Source organism: Misgurnus anguillicaudatus, chromosome 9 (assembly GCF_027580225.2).
Source record: "Misgurnus anguillicaudatus chromosome 9, ASM2758022v2, whole genome shotgun sequence".
Lineage (NCBI taxonomy): Eukaryota > Metazoa > Chordata > Actinopteri > Cypriniformes > Cobitidae > Misgurnus > Misgurnus anguillicaudatus.
The window spans coordinates 32,331,649-32,357,302 of NC_073345.2; the positions used below are offsets into that span (position 1 = coordinate 32,331,649).

General features: G+C 39.0%; 1 protein-coding gene and 1 long non-coding RNA gene across 2 annotated transcripts in view; both read right to left on the bottom strand.

Annotated features, from left to right (window-relative positions):
• Nucleotides 1-236: 236 nt before the first annotated feature.
• cdk9 (cyclin-dependent kinase 9 (CDC2-related kinase)) overlaps nt 237-25,654 on the bottom strand; it is a 60,699-nt gene continuing 35,281 nt past the window's right edge. The window contains exons 7-8 of the mRNA XM_073871493.1: nt 507-653; nt 237-425 (exon numbers count right to left, since the gene is read on the bottom strand). Coding sequence (XP_073727594.1) covers nt 252-425; nt 507-653 — 321 coding nt within the window. The 3' untranslated portion in view covers nt 237-251. The remainder of the gene's footprint in view (nt 426-506; nt 654-25,654) is intronic.
• LOC141366143 (uncharacterized) lies at nt 4,487-24,285 on the bottom strand. Its single transcript, XR_012371234.1, has 3 exons — nt 24,101-24,285; nt 4,736-4,932; nt 4,487-4,551 (listed from the first exon to the last, which is right to left on the bottom strand). It is a non-coding gene; the product is annotated as an uncharacterized lncRNA (long non-coding RNA).

The window sequence follows — 25,654 nt, forward strand, 5'->3', positions numbered from 1 at the left end:
GTAATAAATCCGTGTATCGTTAGTTCGATTTTTTTTATTGTGCATTCAGATCAAAAATACAAAATATGAATAACGGGATTAGGACGGTCCGGGGGCTATTATTTAATGATAAAAATACATTTGAAAAACATTGAAAATCAGTCAATTCGCAATTCTGAGCGGTGGTCACCCGTTACGAGTCATCCAAAAATATTTTAATTATATTCGGCCGCGGTCGGTCGGGTCGTTTGAAAAGATCCAAATTAACTATTTTAAACAATTGCGGGCGGGCTAGTTAAACGTCGGTCGGGTAAGGGTTTTTTATACATTGACTCAAGCATCACTGATTCGCATTGGCTACCCGCCAATGTGGCTGGTAGATTAACATTTGGCGCGCGGTCGGGGGTTAATTTCAGGCCCTGCTTCTTATCCACATCAGGCCAAACCTGAGGCACAATAAGAGATGGGATTAGTGTTTGAGACCAACATACAGCACAGTAATCTTTTTAACTTTGCGTGCTACTTACTTCTGGAGTTATGGATCCACACAGCTGACTAATGAGGGTGAGCTGATGTTGCTCGGTGTTGCCCTGCATGATGGGGCTTCTGGTCCACATCTCTGCCATGATACATCCACCACCCCACAGATCTATAGGAGGCCCGTAATCTCTCTCTCACCTAAAAAACATGAATTTGTCAGATTTGCAAAGCAACAAGCAGCAAACAAATGAAGTGTGACAACACAGTTTTTTACTTCATTTACCCAGCAGCAGTTCAGGTGGTCAATACCACAGTGTGACGACTTGGTTTGTGTAGCGTTCCCCTGACTTTTCTTAGCCAAACTGAATGCTCTGGTTAATCTGAAATCAGCCAGTTTCAAAACTCCAAACGACAAAACCAGTTGTAAGTCGCACAGGTATATTTGTAGAAAAAGCAAAACAAATTTTACGTGTTAAAATGATGCCAAAAATCATAAGTAGCCAATATCATATAAATATCTTGTTCGATGAAGAGATTTCGTTAATTTCTTCCGTATAAATATTCAGACTTTATTTTTGTGAGTGGTTGCAGAAACATCCCCAACAAAATTGGCCAAAAAAATTGCTTGCACTCCAAAGTTTCCTGTTGCACTCTTTGTGGAAGTTTGGTTCCCATTCAAGCTTCGAATTTTCAAGTTCAGTTCAGTCCACAACCTCATTAAGCCAGTATAAACTGCTAAAACATTTGTTTGTAAAATGGACTAGGACTATATTTGGACTTCGATATTCATTTTACTTGGTTTTTAAATTGTATGATGATTTGTCTTGAATGTTATTTTAAATATATAGGCCTAAGCTGCTTATACTTTATGCTTTAAAACATTCAAATCTTGCATTCAGAACGACATGGGGGGATTTATTAAGAGGTCTATATCATAAAGTGAATAAAATTAAAACATTTTAAATGAATACATTTTGAATGGATTCTGACAGCTCACGCTGGTTTTCCTACATAAAAATGAAGCAGTGACGCCATCTCGTGGCCAAAAGTTTGTTATACGCACGCGCGGTCTAGAATGAAAAGGGGAATAAGTGATTTTTTTTAGCGTTATTTCTCACATTTAGATCACAAATGTTTTGATTATATATTAAGTGAATTAAATTAATCCACTTAACACAATTCCTAAACTCTAAATCACTATTAAACTAATATATAAAGCTCACACAGCTTCTTGAAATATCACAATAAGATGCTTTCAAACAGTATCTATCCCGGGCTCTTATTAATCTTATTCAGTCCATGTCATCAATTTCCAAAACATTTTCAAAATCTTTTCAAATTAAGGATATTAATATTATTGGCATTGGTCACCGTACCTTTGTCAAGAAAAGTCATTTCAAACATTTAGGCAAGTGCCTTAAGATTAAAAAGATGTTTAAGATCATAAGGAACAAGTGAAATGACCCTAAATTCTTGAACGTTACAGCACTGGCACAAAAATGTATAATAGAAAATCTCCTGTGAGTCCGTAGTTACCGGTTGGGATATTATTGTTTAAAGACAGATTTTAAAGACTGTTTTTCAATAGAAAGGGAAGAAAATCTATGCAAATTCAGTGATACTCAGGTGCATGTAAACCTCTGAAAATGATAACTGATGTAAATTGTTATTATTTTGTCTTATGGGAACCATGTATGTATTCTTTATAGCTTCTGGAGGATATTACTAAATGAAAAAATAAGATATTTAAATAACATAAAAAAATTACACTGTCCGCTCAGTCCAAACGTTTACATGCATCTGCATTTTAAATGTATGGTGTTGACGTCTTGAGCATCACTGAATGTTTGTTTCTATTGAAATAATTGTGTAAGTTGAGTCTCTTGATTGTCCTCAATGTGTAATAATGAATCTTACAATCATACAGTTATTGCCTGACAGGATTCAAATATGCAGAAGATGCTGAAAAGCAAAGATTTCAGTGTAGGAAGATCAGTGAACAGTTTAATGTCTTAGGACAAATAAGAAACCCTTAAACAACTATCACATAACATAAAAACTGTCATTGATTGTCCAGGTAACATTGTGCACCAGCAATTGGGGTAGTATTCTTTTTCCTACCGGAAGTCAATGGGGCTTCTGATTGCTTTGGTTACAATCCTCAATATCTTCCTGTGTGTTCATATTTCAACCTATTCTTGTACTAACACAACTAAATTCTTTAAATATTCTAATGATGATGCTTTGGAGGATATTATTACAAAGACATAATCGATTTAAGTTTTTCAATACATGAAAGCATTTAAACTTTGTTGGTGAAATACATTAAGTAGTCTAGAGATTATAATAAATTACGATGTTTAAAGTGCCACGTGTATAATTTAGGATTGTGTCAAATAATAAACATGGTGAATTTACGTGTAATAGAATTCAAGGGAATTTTCCTTTAATTTAGCAGTGACCTTCGTTGAAATGTGATTTTGTCTTGAATGAATTCTGACAGCTGAAATTTTGTTCCAACATTAAAAATTCAACTCCAGCGCCGCCACGTGGATAAAAGAGCGCAAAAAGCAAAAAACTGGGGTATAAAAAATTGATGTTTAAAAAAAAATTTTTAAATAGTTTATTTCTCATATTTAGGTCCTAAAAGTATTTAAGAATCAATTCAACAAGTATCCACATATATGTGACTGATGTACAACTAGAAAAAGCAGCATTTCGTTTGAATCATCAGCATTTGTTTGTGAAACAAGCAGATTTTTTGCTAATTTAGGAATAACAACACAACAGATTTACATAAGATTACAATAGATGCCTATCATTACTTACTGCAAGTGTTTTTTTAAAGTCATTTCTAAACAGATCTTAAATGTGGTTTGAAGAAGTCTTTTATTCTCAATAGAAAGGGAAGAAAACCACAGGATAATTTCAATAAGCCATAAATAGTGGTCAGGTTTAGTGCGGATAGACTTAAGGACCAAATTCACTTCATTTGTTCTAAAAATTTGTTCTGCACAGTTTTCAATATTACATCTGGACTGGAAATACAGCCAAATAAAAATAACTGCTCAAACAACATTTGCAACTGTGATGATCCCAGATCCAAACATTCAGAACAGACATGTAAAGCTTTTATATGTGCAATTAATCATAGCTAATGTTCTATATTAAGCTGTGCTGTATTGTGCTTTAAACCATTAAAAATGACTATTGGTTATGTTACACCTCCACATTCCTCAACTACTTTGTACTCAAATGTTTTTCTGTGAGGCAAAAGTGTGAAGTGGATAAAAGTTAGTCAAGTTGAGTCAAGTCAAATTTTGGTTTTAAGTTTCCAAATCACACAAATATATTGTTAAAAACTAAATGTGAAAACAGTTGTTTGATAGTATTTTTAAATGTTTTTCAATACAGTTCAGATGGCATTATATAGGCCTACATAATATAAGTTACTGATTTTGTGTGCACATAAAAACAGAAAGATGATATGTGGAAAAAAAATGTGACGTAAAGTTCATGTTAAATAAGTAAACGAACTGTAAAGTGCGTAAAATAAAGTAACAAAAGCTAAAGCAGAAAGTGCTGGTCCAGGTCGGTCACAGTATGTGACTGGAGGAAGACGATGGAGATGAGGAGAACGATAAAAGAATAAACTAACTATAAATAACACAACAAACAGGATGACAGTCAGTAATCAAGTTAAACATTGACATTAACAGACCACAATGGGGAAAACAGACAGATTATATATGGGGTAGAGGTGATGAGGATAAAGGCTGGCAGGTGAGGATGATTAAAAACACAATGCAGGTGAGGGAGTGAGGAGATGATGGGAAATGTTGTCCAGATAACAGAATGGAAAACCGACTAGAAACCTGACAAGGAGAGACTCATGTCGTTTATTGACCTGCAGTTTTCTAAAAGAGAAATCAAAACTTTAAGTATTATAAAATAAAAAAAATAATTATTAGCCAATGAGAAGATTATAGTTATTTAAAAAATTATCTGGTTATCATAAGAAACTCACCTCATCCTGAATCTGCTCTAAAACATCAGAATGAGACTCTACAGGCAAGTGTCGATCACAAGATACTGCAGATGAAAAAATGAAAAAAAATTATGATTTTCATGATCTAGTAGAGGTACTACAACGGGTTAAAATTATTAAAAATTATGTATTGTAATAAGATTAAAATTGTTATAATTTATATCTTCAGTGTAATCATAAGTGATACATTAATGAGGGAATTTAAAGGTAAAGTGCTCAAATGCTCACAATTTGGACTTAATCGCTCCATGCTGCCCCATCGAACAGGCATCAGTGTGTTTATGTCTCGTAACTCATGGGTTTGTGACTTCTGTCCATTGTCCATATTTTTCTTCTTAGTGTTTGTGCTTTTTAGATGATCAAGCTTCTTTGTTCTGGGCTTTATTTTTATCTCACTCTTTCTGACTTTTTCCATTTCACACCGCCTGGTTTAAAAAAAGTACATATAATATAAGATTTATATTGCACCTGTTCGCATTTTAAACAGTCCCTCAATATATGTGTCAAATCTAGGCCTGTTTCCATAGCTACTTTTCATAAGTCAGGTAATTGCCCTAGAAATTATGGCGATAATAGATATTATAGTCATTTTAAGACTTTGTCATTTTTGCTGATTATATATAACAACAATAAAAATTGCATAATAATGCAGATACATCCTTTTCAAGAACACAACTTAGATTTTTTTTAAAGAATATTAAGACATTAAAATTGAAATGTAGTAAAAATATTCTAATTAATTCAAACATAAATAAATATATACATTTGAATATATGTCATTATTCAGTCTCAAAGAGATGGGTATAAATAGCACGAAGTGTGAAAACTTGTGCAATATACGGCAAATTCCAATTTTGCGTGCATATGATAAGCCAGTCCTTCTCGTTCACTTAATAAAGCGCATCTTTTTGTGTCGTTTTTTGTAATGTTTTTGCTTGTAATTTCTTCCTTTTTACCATTGTCGCTTGGGTTTGGGGTTAGAACAACTTTTTGTTACATAAAATGACATCCTAACCAGTGTTCGAATTGAAGGAGTCTTGGGGGGTCCCTCAAGACTTATAGGAGGTCCGGGACCCCCCAGACCCCCTTCAATTCGAACACTGGTTAGGATGTCATTTTATGTAACAAAAAGTTGCATAAAGCACAAAAATATAAATAAGGGGGTCCCCTGGTTTTTATTACATTTAAAATACTACATGAATTAAAAATTCTCATGTTACGCGGCCACAAAGTAAACTAATTCAAATGATTTCTGTCTGAAATAAATATTAATTCTCAAGTGCGCGTCCCGCTGTTTTCTGGAGGAATTGACAGACGAGTTGTGGATTATTTTCACCTCATTGACTGTAAGAATCTTTAGAAATCTAAAGAGGTTATTATTTTTAATTCTTCTCAAACTATTATTTCACACCAGTGGCAAGGCTGTTCCCCCCAGTCAAAAGAACACAAAATATTTTATTGGGAAAGCAGAAGAAATCATGCATAAATGATAGTCTCACTCTCTTTATAATCGCTCAAATACGCATCATTCAGAAATAAATAACTATTATAGAAAGCTTATCATTTGCATTTGTGTTTTTAAACCTTGCAAATGTTAACATGCCAGCGATTTTAAACTATTTGAGCGCAAAATGTTAAAGTGAGCTGTTTTGTGTGCGCACAGACAATGACGCGCACACACATACTCAAATGGACGCACACTCATAAGCGGACACATGCGCCACGTTCGTTTCCTGTCATGCAAACACAGAACTCTCTCGAAATACCACAGTCTTCGCACCTATTCTCATAAAAACATTCAGTTATGTCTTAAAGTAAGTGCAAACAGTTCAGAAAGAAACACAGACATTGGTTTCTGAAAGTAGCAGTTCTTATATGATTATGTTTGTGTCATTCATATTAATTTAACAACAGCAAACAAAGGAAAATCACTTCTGTAGCTTTAAAACGATTAATTATATTTAATTTATACAATGAAGAACACAGTTTTATTATTCATTTGATTATATTTATGTACCTAAATACTACTGTTAGATCTTACTTTATTTGTAACTTTGTTCTTTTCTATTTTTATATGTTCATAATTTCTTAATTTTTTCTTATTTTATTTTCCCACCCCCAGTTTTGCTGATCCAAAAATTATTGCTGATCCGAAAATTATTCGATCTATGACTCGAAAAAAACGCAATGTTATCCATTTAACCACTACTATATAGTAAAATTATGTAATTTGGAAAAAGTCATTGAGGTCTTCACCCCTATTCTGCTTAAAATTGCTGGCCTTGCAGCGTTTCACACTAATTTGAGGAATAAAAAATGAGTTAAGGATATTTTGGGGTTTCTTTAATTAAAACCAGGATCAGATGATTGTTGATCCAGGATCACATCTTACTTTGTGGAATCACAGTGACCCTATAATAAGGGGGGGGGGGCTTGGCCAGAGGGTGGGGCTTAGCTAGGGGAACCCCCCATAAGCTTTGACATAATTCGAACACTGATCCTGACCAAACCCCAATTCTAACCCTAACTTCAAGCGACCATGGCTTAAAAATAGACAAAAACATGGAGAAACCAATATATTAAATAACATTCTAAAGCAAAACTCAAATCTAACACCAAACCTAAGTAAAATGGTTTAAAAAACAGAAACCCTTGAGAAACCAATACATAAATGACACAAAAAGATGTGCCGTATTAAAGGCGGGGTACATGATCTCTGAAAACCAATGTTGATATTTGAAATCACCTAAACAAACACCCCCTATCCCAATAGAATCTGGACCTTCTTTTGATAGACCCACCCCACACATACGTAACCCAGGCAATAGAGACAGAGCACAACGCGTCATAACCTGAAAACCACGCCCACCTGGGGGAAAACAATCCATCTGTCTCCATTGAGACTGTATTGGGAGAGGCTGCCTCCTTGTCATTTCTTCTGGCTTATAGCAAAAACAGAATAATGCCCATAAGCTGCTGTGTGATAGGATGTACAGCCAACAAGCCAAAAAACCCAAAAATACGTTTTTATAAGGTGTGTTGACCCCACAAAACGAGCGTTTAAAGACACAAAAGTGGATTCAGGCAACTTTTCATAGTACTACTATTATTAAAATTACGCCCATTGAAGGGAAACGTAGTCGGCAATCCACTTTTGTGTCTTTAAATCCTTGTTTTTTGGGGGGTAGTAAAAGTCATAATGTGCGTAACTAGGCAACCACGTTTTCGTTCTCGTTGAATGACGTCATTAAAGTATGTCCCAGAACGTGCATACTCTTTTGCTACACACTCAAAAGTATGTACTTTTTCCTCACAAAGGAAAAAGTCTGATTGTCATGATATGTTTGCTTAAAGTCACATACAAAAAGCAACCATAAACGTAGCTTAGACACTCCTTTTTCATCAACGCGAGGAAAAAATATCACAGTGGCTGTTACACTTGGTATTAAAATGTGTTTTCTTCGATCAGATCACAAGTGGATGAGAGAGACACACATTACGTTTACACTTGGTGTTTAAATCCGTCTCTTTTTGTCCATTTTCGACCGCTTCTCTTCAGATTACTGAGGAGATGGTCTGTGGACGAGACCCTCTCCTGTCATTTAATCATGAGCTGTAGTAATGACAGGTTTAAATGGACGCAAAACTAATATGTCAGAGTCCAATGCTTATGTTTTGAGTAAACATTACATGTCCGTGTATATGCAAGAGCTTTCTCTGATATTGGTTAAATAAGATCGCTCAACTTTCACACGCTTGTAAAATGAAACGAAAGACGCGCAGATCAGCGGTGTTTTATCAATGATAGGCTAAAAATAGGGCTGTCACCGTGTGTTTGTGCTAGAGGTCAGAAAAGATGAAAAACATTTATCTCAGTACCTCAGATTACATAAATGGGCGGAAAGACGGCGCGTGGCTGTTCGAACACATTAAACCACATGCGTGTTTACACTAACAAGTGTTATGCATAACTGTAAGGGACCAAGCAGCCAGAGGCAAAAAGAACAGGTTTTCCAAACAAAGAAGGTTTATTTTAAGGTCAAACCCATAAAAAATAGCAAATTAAATTTGAATAAAGAAATTCAAATCTGTGCTAACATAAACTAACAAACAAACTTAACACAAGAGTTCTAACCTGAACAAAAAACCCCACTCAAATGACACATGATGGAACTTATATACACACCGGACTAGTCCATTACACACACACAGGGGATAACACAAAACACAATTTAAATAGATTTAAATAAATCCATTTTACAAAAAATGTAAACCAAATCAAATAGGTTAAATAACACAATTCAAAATATAAAAATAGACCATTAGCCAATATGCAAATTATATCAGACAAAATCAACAAACCATCCTACATTCCCCCCAGCTAATTTCCAACATGGAATACTCCAGGAACTTAAAACATGGTCGTTGTTGCCAGCCGGTCCTCTATAGACACGAGCCGTTTCTCAATGTCAAGGATACTTCCTTGGCAGGACTAGTCCTTACAAGTCACTTCCTTCAGAGGCAAGGCGAGGCTCCTTGTAAGCATTCGGAGAACACGTTAAATGGAACAGGCTAGCAAGTGCACGTCATTACGTCATTGCGTGATTGAAAGGTGTGCTTTCCGTGCTGCGCGCATAGGATTGTGGGTGATTTCAGCGCGTGAAGAGCGCGAAGGATACAAATTTGCATCCTTTCCTGTATATGGGATATTTCTTGAACGAAGGACTCAGTCCTTGGCTGAAATTTCGAGGATCCTCGACATTGGAACAGTCCTTCGACGGACATCGATGACGTAGCATCCTCGAAATTCTAGCTTCCGAGGATCCTTCCTTGACATTGGGAAACGGCTACGGACTTTCACAGGTAGTGATGGGAGAAACGAAGCTTTTCGAAGCTTCGAATCAATTGAACCAATTGCTTCGCAAATTGATTCAGTTTTTCGAAGCGTTCGAAACACCGCACACGCTGGCGACACCTGCTGGTCAAATTAGTGTAAACACTGAAATCTAGGCCCAAACATAATGACATATTTGGCAAACTATTGTAAATATGTTCACAACAGTGTAGAATTGTCAAAATATATTTCAAGTCATTAAATACCAATTAAAATAAGTGTTTGGATTATGTGTTTCAGTTAGGGTATTTTGTTAATTAGACAATTTACCTGCAGTTACTTTTACTCCACCTCCTTAATTATACTAACATGTGTTTGTCATCAAAGCTGCCTATAAAACACATGCAAAGTCAAAGTGAACTGAATGGAGATGAACACTATGGGGACTCTTGGACAGTAAGATAAACATGCACTTGTGTGTGAAATTGAAGTTGTGTTTTAAAAAAAAATGGAAGTGTGACAAAAATAAACACAAGACCAATGCAAAAATTACATTATGAGTTTTTATTTAAGAACAGTAGTTGTTGTAGTGTTTTAGCACTTAACCGGTTTCTTTTTTTGCACAGAATTTCTCCAGCTTTGGAAAACACTCTTTCACATGGCACAGACGTAGCTGGTATTGAGAGGTATTTTTTGGCAAGCTGAAAGAGATGAGGGAAGAAAGTTTGATGTTTTGACCAAAACTCCAGTGGATCACTTGTTCTGTTCATGTATGGTGTATTTAAATATCGCTGTACTTCAACTGTTGCATCAGCAGTAACACTATGGACCTTTTGTGTTTCCTGTATCTTATTGTCCAAGAGTTCCCATAGGTTCTCTCTGTCTTCCTGTCCTTCTGCTGAAGTGGCTGCAGCTGAAGTTGATGGCTGAGGTGACCCAGGTGGTGGAGCCGATGATGTTTCGCGCATCACTGCACTGCATTCAGCAATGCAGTCCTTGACTGCAGCGTCAGCATTGGCTGCACAGCCAAACACAACAGTCTTGAATCTGGGATCCAAAAGTGTAGCCTTAGCTAAGGTCCTCAAGGATTCCACTGTTCCAAAACGTTTCTTTAGGTTTTTTATCAAGTTGTTTGTGAGCTCTATTGCTGTTGTTGATGAAAGTTTCTGTGCCTTCTCGTTTATTTTATAAAACAGCATTCTGACGATGGGTATAATTTTTGAAGCTGTGACCACTTACTCTGCAGAGAGCTCAACTGTGGCATGGTTAAAGGCTGAAAGGGCTTGAAGACACTGTGCGATTGCTTTAAACTGTCTACTGTTCAAGGGTGTCACACTGGTGTTCAAGGATGTTAGAGCATCACCAACTGCTTCACGTTCTTCATATATTCTTTGGAGCATGAAAAATGTGCTGTTCCACCTTGTTTCCACCTCTTGAATCAGTTTCTTCTTCGGTCTGCCCATCTGCTGCTGAATTGCAGACAGTTTCTCAGTGGCATTGGTGCTGCATCTAAAGAAGGTAACAACTCTTCTGCAGTGATCTCGAATGGCACTAAGATCTGCTGTTTGAGAGAGGGCATTTTTTACAACCAGATTTAAGGTGTGTGCAAAGCAAGGAATGTGTCTAATCTGAAGCAGATTCGCGCACAGTGTCATGTTCGAGGCATGGTCTGTGATGAGACATGTCACTTTGTCTCTTATTCCCCAGGGGCCTCATTTATCAAGCGTGCGTATGCACAGAAGTGTGCGTAAAGTGTGCGTAGGAACCGTTTTACGCAAAGTGTGGAATTTATCAAATTGCACTTATACTTAGAAATGTGTGTAAATATACGCACACCTCGGAGTATGCGTACGCAGAGCATCTAGTGGTAGAATAGCGATACTACACAGGACCCTGTTCCAGTGAGTATAAAGAAGTGTCTATTTATTATCCACAAGCAGGTGTTAAAAATGATTAATGTCAGTATGGTAACAGCAATTAAGTATAATGATTTATTTGTGATGTGTATCTGTGAAAGCTCTACATGTGATTTGTATAAATGAAGTCTCCGACAAATGCTTGACACAGTGCAATGGCTTATCTTGCGTTATTGGAAGACTTGGCAAATATTAAATTCCGCCGGTAGTGCATTTTCAAAGATCGCGCCAATGATGCTGGTTATATATGCTGCTTTCCAAGGTGGAAAGTTGTTTGTCCTCCTCCAGTTGCACTCGTTTCAAGTCGGTGTCCTGTGACGCGTTTTTTTTTTGGCTGATAATTTAATGTCAAACGACTTTTTTATTTCTAAAAGTGTTCTCATACCCAACAGAATTAAACTCACTGGTAACATGTTCCCATGTAGATTTGTTTTCTTTTGTTAGTCATTCCTCTCGCACTAAGTGAACCAAACAGAATGTGTTATTAGGATTTAACCTCATCCACCAGTAACTCAATTTCTGCGTCTGTAAAATGCCTCTTTTACGCTCTCTTTGCCATTATTGCGATGAGGGAAAAAGCACAACCACGTGACTTATAACGGGAGGTGTTGTGACCATATATGGTTCATTGGAGGCGTTTCGAAATGCAAATGAACATGAACGTGCACGAGCATGGTGCTTAAGAACAAGTGGGATTTATCATCATGGATTACTTACTGATGTGCGTACAAACCACGTGCGCACGTTTGATAAATCCCGATTTTTTTTGTACTTAGGCACATTCTAAATTTCATTCGTAGGTACAAATATAGAACATTTTCTACGCAATGTTGATAAATGAGGCCCCTGGACTCTAGCAAAATGGACTTTGCTTCTTTGATGTGCTCTGCTGTGTGGGTTTCAGGAAACTTCAAAACTCCCAGCACAACACTACACAACTTCTCTTCATTGATATAATGGCATGTTACTGCAAGGTATGCCTCCGTATTTATTGATGTCCACATGTCAGATGTAAGATTAACAGTGTTTGCGCTTTTGACTTCCTCCACCACCTTCTCTTTTGTCACTTTATACCTTGCAGCAACCATGTCCTTCAGCCCATGCCTTGATGGAAGCACATATGTTGGATCCAGTTTCTGCACAAAAGCCCTGAAGCCCTTGTCCTCCACCATGGAAAATGGCTGGGAATCCTTCACTATCATGTCCACCAGAGCCTCATCAATGTTCCTTTGCCTTGCTGGAAAATTGAAAAATAAAAATTCATTTTTAAACTTTGTCATTTATTCATATACATGTGCCTGGTATCAGTCAAGGCTTTGTTGAAGCCTGTTCTAGGCCTTGGTAACATTAAGATGTTTAAGCAACTTCAATAAACATGCCTTAGACATTACTGAAGTGTGAATTAATAAACAATAGCACTGGCATATTTTAATATCTGTCTTAAGTTTTTTCAGTTGTTTGTCTCTGAAACTGGGGGTTAGTTTTTAGGTTTTAAAGTCCCCCACAAACACACACTTTTGACAACAAGCACAGATCGTTTGGTGTGACAGATTCTATACCTTGTTTGGATGTGCCAGATGTTTCACCTCTACTGGATGTGCCAGTTATTTCACCGGATGTGTGCCCATCAGCTTCATGGATGTTTGGAGCGCAAGTGCCTCAACATTGATGAGGTGTTATTGTGGTATGTCAGGTGTTGATCACACAACATACATCTCACAATATTGTTCTCCAAACTCTCAAACTGATCCCAGACAATTGATCTTGGTCTTGGTCTTTTAATTCCACTCATTTCACAATCGCTATCAAATGCCAAATTAACAATTTCATCCACCAACTTTATAACCCACTACATCTTGCCTTTGCTTGCTGTTTATATAGTCAAATCTGGCGGGAGTTCACATACTGGTTCATGGGTTCACTTTGAAATCAACACCCCCTAGTGGTGAACCAACGGAGTTTCGAAACAGTAATGACGTCACGAAGCCTCGTTTGCTGAAATCACGTGACTTGGCCAAATTTGAAACAAGCTCCGAACCAATGATTCGAAACAAAAGATTCGTAAAGGTTTCAAAGCCTCATGAAGCAGTGCTTCGAAAGCGACCATCACTATCCACAGGCATTCCACACAGCACTAAGCAGCAACACGTCTCCACTCCTCATACAGGTAACTTAAACTCAAAGAAATAAATATTAGCAAAAAGGAAATAAACCACTAACTAGAAAGTGTGCACCCAAACTAGTTGGTGGTAAGAAAGAATGCAAATGAAAAATAAACTTAAATAAAACAACTGTGTCTGTCATTTTCATTTATGGTCCTATAATATGAAGTGATCTGTAACAAATATTGCATTAAATACTAGAGAAACAAATTATGTAAACAGAAATGTGAATGTAATGTCATGTAGTTACCGCTCTAATGTGTGGCTGCATCAATGGCCCTCACAATAACCATGCTATAGTTAGCCAAAGAACTATATAACTTCAAGTTTACAACATAGACTGTATATAGATGTAAACAAATATGCTGAATTACCTGTGGAGAAGATAGAAAGTATGCAGCTTCTGTGTCCCTTGAGCCTCATGATCTTGGAAAACTAACATTGCTCCAACATTGACTTTGGTCTTGATGTTTTTCCTGTTGCGTTGTCGTTTTAATCCCCTTTTTGCTTCTTTGGCGACTTGTTTTAATGTCTTCAAAAATAGTTCTTCAACAGGCTTTCAAATCTGCCTCAAATCAAAGCATTAGATCGCGGGATCATCATCACGCTATGCGGCTGTTGTAAAATCCGAAGGATTCAGTCTCAGGTTGCATATCCAGGCTGCATACGTCATCAAGCCTGGTTTATTTAAATTAACTGAGCATTACATTCGCAAATCATAAGCATATTAGATCAATTTACAATTAACTTAGAATAATTGTCAGCTTTATAATTGTTAATATTCTGAAATAAGACCGTCTTGATGGCGTTTACCGCCTACACATGCAACCTCCGGAGGCTTCAGCTAGCGGCCAGTGTGAGTATAGTGTGAAAGCGCGAAAGGCAGAGCTTGAATTTCAGGAATGTCCCTCGTCGGCGAATGTACTTCAAAGATGGAGGCACAACATGGATGCGCCAGTCGAGCGACTCGACGGTATGTATTTTAAATAGCAAATTCTACACTTACGAGAATACTTTGATTAGTGGGTGGAAGTAATTACACATGAATGAGCACATACTTTTGAAAGAAAACATGGGTTTTGCTAAGAATTAACTAAAAGAAGTACACAGTGGAGCTTTAACACATTTAATTTGGTCACTATTAAAACATGTCCCTTTCATTCTCACAGCGTCAAATTTGTGTAACAATGCTCCCCATTGGCCAGAGGTGTCTTACCCGGACATTTACTCGTACCTCATCGAGTCAACAGGGAAGCAAGTGAATGATTTTACTTCGTATTTGAAAGTTACTTCGTATTTATATATTAGAGTATATGTCTTTATATTTAGAGTACTGAGTGCACTTTTCCGTCCAGCCATAGCCGATATTCCAGCAATCATAGCGTTACACAAATTTGACGCTGGGAGAATGAAAGGGACATGTTCCCATATTGACCAAACCAAATGCGCTAATGTATTTTCGCGCTCTATGGGAGGCAGGGTGGACAGATAATTACTCAACATGTTTAATCTGAGTGATTTCATAAGTTATTTACGCCTGCCGGCTGTGTTAAAATGTTGCTTTGTTCCGCTATTTTGAATGGAAGTCAATGGAAGGTCTGGGCTGTTTCTCAATTCCAAGTACGCAAAGAACGGACTTGTGTTCTCATGGAGACTGGTCTTGCAAGGCGACCTCGGAAGAACGAACTCAGAAGGTCGCGAGAACACAAAACGCACTTGTGAGAATTGAGATGTGTGCGATCTTCCTGCTGGTCACGTGACCTCCTCAGATTTCGGCGCGCAAGTCTGCACTCGATGCATCCTTGATATCAAGAACACATCCGGGTATTTTCATGCATCCTCTGTACTTGTGTTCTTGAGAATTTAGCTGTTTCTCAATACCAAGTACGCCAAACTCGGACTTGTGTCCTTCGTAGTTCGAACTTGCAAGTTCAGACTCGGAAGAACGAACTCCTGACGCAAAATGCATTCTGGGAGACTTTGCTGTCATAAGTCCACAATTGGAATTGGAACAGTACTTGGGCCACGACTGATGACGTTTCACAAGTCCACAAGAACGCAAGTACGGACAAGAATGCATATTGAGAAACGGCTTTGGAATTGAACTTCGACTGTTAATGATGACGTAGAGCGAGGACACAAGGACGCAAGATCGCTGAAGACCGCATATTGAGAAACAGCCCTGGTTTATTTTCCCCAAAAAGGGCGTGGTGACGAAATTTACAGTCAAGTTCCCGGATGTGCCGGTAGTCCGTATAAGTAGGCGAATTGGGGGGAAAAAGTAGGCGAATTGTGACTTTCTGTGTCTTTAAACGCTCGTTTTTTGAAGTCGACAGCTTATAAAAACGTATTTATTTATTTTTTGGCGTGTTAGATGTACACCTTGTCACACAGCAGCTTTTAGGTATTATTCTGTTTTTAAGTTTAATCTGTAAATAAGTTTTTATAAAATGTCAACCCCAAAAAACGAGCATTTAAAGACAAAAAATGGATACAGGCAACTTTTCATAGTACTCATACAGTGGGGCAAAAAAGTATTTAGTCAGCTACCAATTGTTCAAGTTCTCACACCCAAAAAGACGAGAGAGGCCTGCAACCTCCGTCAAAGGTACACGTCAACCACGAGAGACAAAATGAGAAAAAAAAATCCAGAAAATCACATTGTCTGATTCCCCAAGAATTTACCTGCAAACTATGGTGAAAAATAAGTATTTGGTCAATAACAAAAGTTTATGTCAATACTTTGTTATATACCCTTTGTTGGCAATGACAGAGATCAAATGTTTTCTGTAAGTATCCACAAGGTTTTTACATATTGTTGCTGGTAGTTTGGCCCATTCCTCCATGCAGATCTCCTCTAGAGCAGTGATGTTTTAGGGCTGTCGCTGGGCAACTCAGATTTTCAACTCCCTCCAAAGATTTTCTATGGGGTTGAGATCTGGAGACTGGCTAGGCCACTCCAGGGGCCTCATTTATACACGTTGCGTACGCACAAAAGAAGGCGTACGCCACTCTCTACGCAATAGTTGTTATTTATAAAAAGCAAACTTGACGGGAAAATGTGCTGTCCGTCACGCAAGCTCTGACCCAGGCGTACGCACAAAAACGGGTGAAATGAGAAATGGCGACACCGACGGCAGATGGAAGAAACACGTGAAAGTGAAAGTAAAAATGACAACACTACCTTTCATAAATAACATGAAGACTTCTGTTGTGTCGAAGTCTGTTGCCACTATGTTCCCCCTATTTTTCCCTTCAGTGTAGTGTTTTTATGGCGTTTTTATCACGTTATAGGTTTTATTATTTATATATTTAAAGTTTTAATGGCTACTGAGATGTATATGTGTGCATTTCTGTAATGTATCTGTATTGTTCTTAATGGTAAGTCAATTATTTTTACAGTATGAATAATATTATATGTATAATATTTATTTAATTATGTATGCAAACATTACATTTTTAAAACGACCAGTAAAGGAAAAAAAAGAAAAAGACAGGCTATATTTTAAAAGAAATACCCTAATAGAAAACTGTCAAATGTATGAAATATTGAATAAATTGTATTATAAAATACATGATATTATGCCTTTTTAGTATAACCAATTCAAATCTTTAATCTTTCTAAATGTAACGTGATGAAGGCGCTATAAAAGCACTACACTGAAGGGAAACATAGGGGGAACGGAGTTCGACACAACACTTCACAAAGCAAGTCTTACAATTAACAGCCTACACGAACACCCGTTTGATCGATCAGCAGTGAAACAAAAAAATAAAGAAATCGAAAATTACAACAGAAATTCAAATGAACACATATTTGCTAAAAGAAAAGTGAAATATGTTCTGCAATAATATTGGCATGTTGTGCAATTCATCCTCATAAAGAATATAGTTAACAGAACGAAATCATGTACAAAACTGATATTCTCGTCAATGTGTCCGTCTGGCGGAGCAGATATAGATGCAATTACATAGACAGATAGATAGATAATTAAGGAGATATATAGTTAGATAGATAGATAAATTAATAGATAGATGTATTAATTGTCCACTGGGGAAAGTTGTTTTCATAGTAAACCATATCTTCATAATCTACGGAATTATGGTATTCATGCATATGCCTTTAGTGTGTTTTATTTTTGATAAAATAATGTATGGCGTATGTCTCAAACATTCAGGAAGCAACAAGAAATTACATTTGCGCTGAACAATGTCCCATTTCCACGTCGATTATTACCGACATCTGTAGCTTGTCCAATGCAATTAAATGAATGGAAATAAAATGCCCCATCACAATGCGTAATGCCCACACTGTGCCCTCCAAACAACGTTTTTCCTCCTCTTTTCCCCCTCGCCAACGATAACTTCTACTTCACATTGAGTGAATTTACGTTTTTTTTTATTTCCTCTATGTGTTTGTCATGATTTCGCAATCAATGCATATTAACTTGTGGGCGTTTCACGGACTATTTATGGGCAACTATGGGCGTGTCATGAAGCCGCAAAAGCTGCGCTACATTTAGAATTGATTGTGATTTATTAAGGGAAAAATGCGTAGGATGTGCGTGCGCACGGTTTTATAAATCCGAATATTTCTGTGCGTACGCCCGTCCTATGTTTCATCCGTACGCCACTTCTGACGCAAATCCTACGCAAAGTTTTATAAATGAGGCCCCAGGACCTTGAAATTATTCTTACGAAACCACTCCTTCTTTGCCCGGGCGGTATGTTTGGGATCACTGCCATACTGAAAGATCCAGCCACGTTTCATCTTCAATGCCCTTGCTGACGAAAGGAGGTTTTGAGTCAAAATCTCATGATACATGGCCCCATTCATTCTTTCCTTAAATCGGATCAGTTGTCCTGGTCCCTTTGCAGAAAAACAGACCCAAAGCATGAGGTTTCCACCCCCATGCTTCACAGTAGGTATGGTGTTCTTTGGATGCAACTCAGCATCTTTCTCCTCCAAACACAAGAAGTTGAGTTTCTACCTAAAAGTTATGTTTTGGTTTCATCTGACCATATGACATTCTCCCACTCTTCTTCTGGATCATCCAAATGCTCTCTAGCAAACTTCAGACGGGTCCGAACATGTACTGGCTTAAGCAGGTGGACACATCTGGCACTGCAGGAATTGAGTCCCTGGCTGCATAGTGTGTTACTGATGGTAGCCTTTGTTACTTTGGTCCCAGCTCTCTGCAGGTCATTCACTAGGTTCCCCCATGTGGTTCTGGGATTTTTGCTCACCATTCTGGTGATAATTTTTACCCTACGGGATGAGATCTTGCGTGGAGCCCCAGATCGAGGGACATTATCAGTGTTCTTGTATGTCTTTCATTTTCTAATAATTGCTCTCACAGTTGATTTCTTCACACCAAGCTGCTTACCTATTGCAGATTCAGTCTTCCCAGCCTGGTGCAGGTCTACAATTTTGTTTCTGGTGTCCTTTGACAGCTCTTTGGTCTTGGCCATAGTTGAGTTTGCATTCTGACTGTTTTAGGTTGTGGACAGGTGTCTTTTATACTGCTAACAAGTTCAAACAGGTGCCATTAATACAGGTAACAAGTGGAGGACAGAGGATCCTCTTAAAGAAGAAGTTACAGGTCTGTGAGAGAAAGAAATCTTGCTTTTTTGTTATTGACCAAATACTTATTTTCCACCATAAGTTGCAAATAAATTCTTAGAGGGTCAGACAATGTGATTTTCTGGATTTTTTTCCTCATTTTGTCTCTCATGGTTGAGGTGTACCTGTGATGAAGATTGCGGGCCTCTCTCGTCTTTTTAGGTGGGAGAGCTTGCACAATTGGTGGTTGACTAAATACTTTTTTGCCCCACTGTATTAGTAGAACTGCGTCCACTAGGGGGAAACGTAGTCGGCGATCCACTTTATTCTCCTTAAAGGCAAGGTTTTATGGCTCGACAGCTTATAAAAACGTATTTCTGGGTTCTTGGCTTGTTAGCTGTACATATTGTCACACAGCAGCTTTTAGGCATTATTCTGTTTTTGTTATAAGCCAGAAAGGACAAGGAGGCGGCTTCTCCCAATACAAAGTCAATGGAGACGGTTGGATTGCTTTCCCCCACCGGTGGGCGTGGTTTTCAAATTTGCAAAACTGCGCTCTGTCTCTATTGATCAGTCAGCTCGCGCTGAGGAGGTGGGAACTTATGTTTATTTACATCTCCCTTTTGTCACGACTCGCGCACACACAAATAGTAAGATCCAAAAGCAGTTTAATAGGGGTGATCCAAAATCATAATCCGTACAAGTAAAAGGTCAAAATCCATAGAAACAGTCCAGAACATAAATCAAACACAAACACAGAAGGCGATGTAACTACAACAAGGAATCCACAACATAGACTGAACAGACAGGGCTTAAATACACAGACACTAACAAGGTGAGTGGGAATAGCTGAGAACAATGATCAATGATGACAGGAGGATTATGGGAGATGCAGTTCAATGGCACATGTGACAGTGAAGACAAGAGACATCTGGTGGCTAACTCAGGGAACAACACTAATACATAATACAAACACAGAACACAGTTTGATACTGTGACAGTACCCCCCTCTAAAGGAGTGGCTTCCAGACACTCCAAAATACCAAACACAAAAGTTCAGGTGGGTGGAGGAACGGAGGTGGACCTGGGGGAGGGATGGAGGGTCTAGAATCCAGGGCGGGGCCGGCAGAGCAGGAGGCCAGGGCGGGGCCGGCAGAGCAGGAGGCCAGGGCGGGGCCGGCAGAGCAGGAGGCCAGGGCGGGGCCGGCAGAGCAGGAGGCCAGGGCGGGGCCGGCAGAGCAGGAGGCCAGGGCGGGGCCGGCAGAGCAGGAGGCCAGGGCGGGGCCGGCAGAGCAGGAGGCCAGGGCGGGGCCGGCAGAGCAGGAGGCCAGGGCGGGGCCGGCAGAGCAGGAGGCCAGGGCGGTGCCGCGGGCGGAGGCTGGAGCCAGGGCGGAGCCGCGGGCGGAGGCTGGAGCCAGGGCGGAGCCGCGGGCGGAGGCTGGAGCCAGGGCGGAGCCGCGGGCGGAGGCTGGAACCAAAACAGGGCAGGAAACCTGGGCGGAGCCGGCTGGACCGGAACCCAGGGTGGTACTGGTGGTGTCAGGAACCTGGGTAGAGGGAGACAATAGAAAGAGGTCCTCTGGGCCAGGTTAAATAGTGCAGAGAGTTCGAAACTAGCCATCTTGGACCAGGCAGTGAGGGCAGGGAGCTTGGGAACAGCCATCTTAAGACAGGCATAAAGTTCAATACTGGCCATAGTCCTAGTGACAATAAAAAGTCTCTGGCCCTTTAGGGTGACCACCCTAACTGACCAACGAAACACATGGGGCTCAGATGACTCACTCGGCTCAGATGATTCACTCGGCTCAGATGACTCACTCGGCTCAGATGACTCACTCGGCTCAGATGACTCACTCGGCTCAGATGACTCACTCGGCTCAGATGACTCACTCGGCTCAGATGACTCACTCGGCTCAGATGACTCACTCGGCTCAGATGACTCACTCGGCTCAGGGTCGTGCTGAACAAAAGAGCAGAAGACAGACCACCCGCACCACAGAGCCATGGTAAACATAAGAAGCATTGAGTCTACGAGACATACCTCTGGAGCCTCTCTGAGCACAGGTGCAGGTGTGATGATGGCTCTTCTGAGAGCAGGTGACTGTGAGGCAGTAGCCATCTGGAAAGTAAAGGCCGGTATAACCGTGGCGGTCTCAAACGTAGGTGCAGACATTGTGACGGCCATCTTGGGAACAGCTGCTGGCTTAGTGGCGGCCATTTTGAGAACGGGTGCCAGCACGGACACAGCCCTGTTGAAAACAGTCCCCTCTACCACCGTGACCCTCTGATGAACAGGTGCGGGTATCGTAGTGGCAGTCTCCAAAACAGGTGCATCCCTGTAGACTGCCATCTTATGAACCGCTGCTGGCTTGGTGGCGGCCATCTTGTCTGGCATCGCAGGTGTGGCTGGATTATCCCACTGGCTACGATGCTCTAAGTAACGGGTAAATCCCCAGAAATCCAAAATTTCCAGTCCATTCATCTCCCACCTAGGGCTTTACTTCTATACGTTACATTAGTAATACGTTTGTTTATAATGTTGATTTATAGCCGTAGCAAATTTAACTGCTTGTGCTATCGTTTATTATGTTGTGCTATCTGTCGATTTTCTGTGCTTTTCACTGCATCTATTATGTAAAGCTGCTTTGATACAATTACCAAATTGTGAAAAGCGCTATATAAATAAAATTGAATTGAATTGAATTGAATTAAAGGGTCATCCAGGCAGGTATTAAATAGATCCTTCAGAGCTGCATCATTATAGCCCAGGCCGCGAGACAAGGTCCAAAAACTTTGGGCCAGACAACCCACCGGGTGACCCTGCTGGCGTAGGGCCCTTATGTTGCTTATCCGCCCCACTCTCTCCCTAGCAGTAGCGGGCGGACTGATCCGGATCCCCAATCCGCTGGATCTTTTCATGGTGGATTCCTTCTGTCACGACTCGCGCACACACAAATAGTAAGATCCAAAAGCAGTTTAATAGGGGTGATCCAAAATCATAATCCGTACAAGCAAAAGGTCAAAATCCATAGAAACAGTCCAGAACATAAATCAAACACAAACACAGAAGGCGATGTAACTACAACAAGGAATCCACAACATAGACTGAACAGACAGGGCTTAAATACACAGACACTAACAAGGTGAGTGGGAACAGCTGAGAACAATGATCAATGATGACAGGAGGATTATGGGAGATGCAGTTCAATGGCACATGTGACAGTGAAGACAAGAGACATCTGGTGGCTAACTCAGGGAACAACACTAATACATAATACAAACACAGAACACAGTTTGATACTGTGACACCTTTTTCAGGTAGGCTCCTTTGAATGATTAATGTTTAAAAAACTTTATTAAACACTTTAATCAACTCTATGCTTTTGAGGTTTTTGAATAAGCTTGATATGTGTTTGGGACTAATGCTAATTGGGTTATTGTTCAGCAGCTGGCTAAATTCAGTCATGTAGAGTCGACTATGTGGCATGCAATCTATAACCTGTGATGAAGAAGGCAGGGAATTGACGAGGATGAGGGACAAATTGCAATTGTTAAGCAGTGTATTTATGGGTTTATTCCTAGTGCAATCGTTTTTATATTTTGAGCATTGTTTGTTGATTAGCTGAATACTTTGTTAATACTACCTGTTGTGTATGATTGTACTTGTTGAGGAGAAAAAAAAAGATGACATAGTTCTTTAACAGCTATGCAAACAATGAAAGAAAAGTGTAGCCCAGTGGTTTTCAAACTGGGGGCCGGGGCCCCCAGGGGGCCGCGAGATGGTGCCAGGGGGGCCCCAGTTTATGACATTTTATGAAATACATTAATTTATCATGAATTCTGTGTAATTAAACCTAAAAAAAATAAGTCTACTAATCAAAAGCAATACTTTTTTTGTATAATCTAATGTTTTTTAAATTAAAATGTTGAGTTTTAGAACAGTTTTTGTCACAAATTTTCTTTGGGGGGCCACAAAGGAATGCACAGTACACAATGGGGGTCGCATGCTGATAAAGTTTGGGAACCACTGGTGTAGCCTATATTATTTTAACGTAAAAACTGTAAATTGTTACATTTACACCACCAGAGAAAAAGCTTTTCAGGGCACAAGTAGCAAAATTTAGCAGTCACACACAGTCCTGCCAGACCCATGTCACTATGAAGCTTACCATTATCTTTTTGTCACGCAGTATCAATAAGATACAGAAAAGAAAGAGGCAGGAGAAGATTGACACCTTTTTCAAGAGAAATCCTGTAAAAGATGGACGTTGATAAATGTTGACATTAAACAACAGTAGACTATTACCATTATATATTGTTGCATTAATTTAATATATTACTTTTCAAGTTTCACTAAGGTTTCCTAGTACCACAGCCTTATTCCTTTATCACTGCACCCTTGTTTAGGAGATGAGGTTGCTGGAGGCATCAGTTTAAAGAGAGAGAGAGAGAGAGAGAGGCACAGAAAGCTTCACAGGTGAGCAATGAAAAATGAATACAGTTTGGGAAAGAGGTCTATGAAAGGAAGAGAGGGTGTGTTTGTGTCATGGGCGGTGCTTAATTCCATCCCAGGTGCACATACGCATGTTTCTGATGTGTTTATATCAAATTTAAAATGTTATCCATCCCCCACACTTTTGAAAAGCTTGCTACGCCTCTGGTTTCCTGGAATACGGAAACGCAACTTACTGCGGCGGTAGACTACAATGGACAGGAAACATAGAAAGTAGTCTAAAACCACTTCCGTTGCATTGAGGACTTAACGCCATGTGATAAAACAGCATCGCGCCTCAGACTTAAAAAAAAGCATAATTCTCAGAAAAAAATGGACACAATTTTTGAGCACATGTTAACCTTGCAACCGATTTTTATTTTAGACAATAAGAAAAACAAACAAAATAAAGAAAAAGACAAAGTACTTTCCACAAATGAACTATAAAACGTCATATAAGAATACCTATCTACATTAAAAGATGTGAACTCTTACCTTTCAATCGATTTTTATTGCAGACAATAAGAAAAATCCACAAATAAAGGAAAAAGACAAAGTACTTTCCACAAATGAACTATAAAACGTCCTAAGAATAACTCTGTACATTAGAAAATATGCACTCTTACCTGCACCCAACTAAAACTGCAACTAGACGATGCTGAAATCAGCTCCTGGTCCACAATTATCATGAACTGATTATTATGAATTTGATGCGAAAACCATGGAGGAGGGAATGCTGTGAAAGAGAACGAATGCGTGCAAAACAAACAAACAAGTGCATCAGAGAATGTGCGTGTGCGCGCAAGCCAAAGAGAGCCAAAGAGAGCGAGTTAAGGGAGATGGTTCTCACTGCGGAACACAACATCCAGGGGGCGGGGTTGGATCTAGATCCAACTCCTCCCACTTTATATACTTTGTTCCGCCAAATGAACCAGAATATTTGCGTTGTTGCAGCCCGCAATAAGTTGCAACATGTGGTTTGCTCTTATCAGTTTAAGTGTACGTTTGATAAATAATATAGTCAAGAAAGATTCATAATTTAGAAAGTATCACATTAAGGTGTAACGTGAAGGACACGTTCCTGACAATGTGAAATCCCTGAAGGGATTTATTTGTACATTATCCAACCTATTACAAAGCTATTCCTATACGAGTAAATATAAAAACAAATGTATTTGATATATTTTATTAGCAAATAAAAAAGTAAACCATCTATGAGGGAAACCTGTTTCCTATTGGCTGTAAGCAAAGACGCGTTAAAACGTCCATAAAAGATAAACATTCAATTTATTAATTTCTAAATAACATGCCATAGCCTATATATTTTAATAATTATGCATATTTATACTGTATTCATTCATAGGTCTTAAACTGCATGTGGTAAGATTACTCGTAGGCTTACCCGAAATGTTTTACTCCAAAACATTATAGCAAAACAATTACATTTCACCCTAAAGGCACTACGTTTATTGTAGTCATAAGTAAAGTTCGTTTTTATGTCAAAAGAATAACTTAATTACGTTACGAGTTAATGCAGAAATGGTAACGCAGCAACACGTGTATGACGTGTCTTGTGGTAAAACTGTCGTCCAATGGGATCTCTGGATCTGGATCCAGCTCCGCCCCTGGATCTGAATCCAACCCCGCTCCCTGGATGTCGTGTTGAGCGTAGGTCCTACGGCGTAGGTATGGAAGGCCAACAGGGCAAAAACGTGTTAAAAATACGTGTTAACACGCACCAGGGCCGGAGTGGGACTCATTTTCAGCCCTGGAGTTTCAAGCCTTAGACCGGCCCACTTTAGTTCATGACTGACTATTGAAATAATATCTTTAAACCCTCAGTAGTATAAGTCTGCAGTAGTGCACTGTTCTCTGCAGCCTTGCAATTCACTGTATTTTTCAAATCATATTCCGTGCAAATGCAGTAAACAATTATAATTTTTGCCATAATCATGCAGCTCTACCATAAGATCATAATATTACTAAAGTAAACTTATTCAAAAACTAAAGGAAACAAATGTGTTTGTGTTTTCCTCTATATTTCTATTTCTAAAAAATTGTGAGTCTTGAGATTAACTGTTGGGTTGATAACGTTTGGAAACCCCTGATATACAATACACAAGCAAGATTTATCAAGTATGCATTGGAAACAAATGGAAAAAATCTGTATCTTTTTTTAG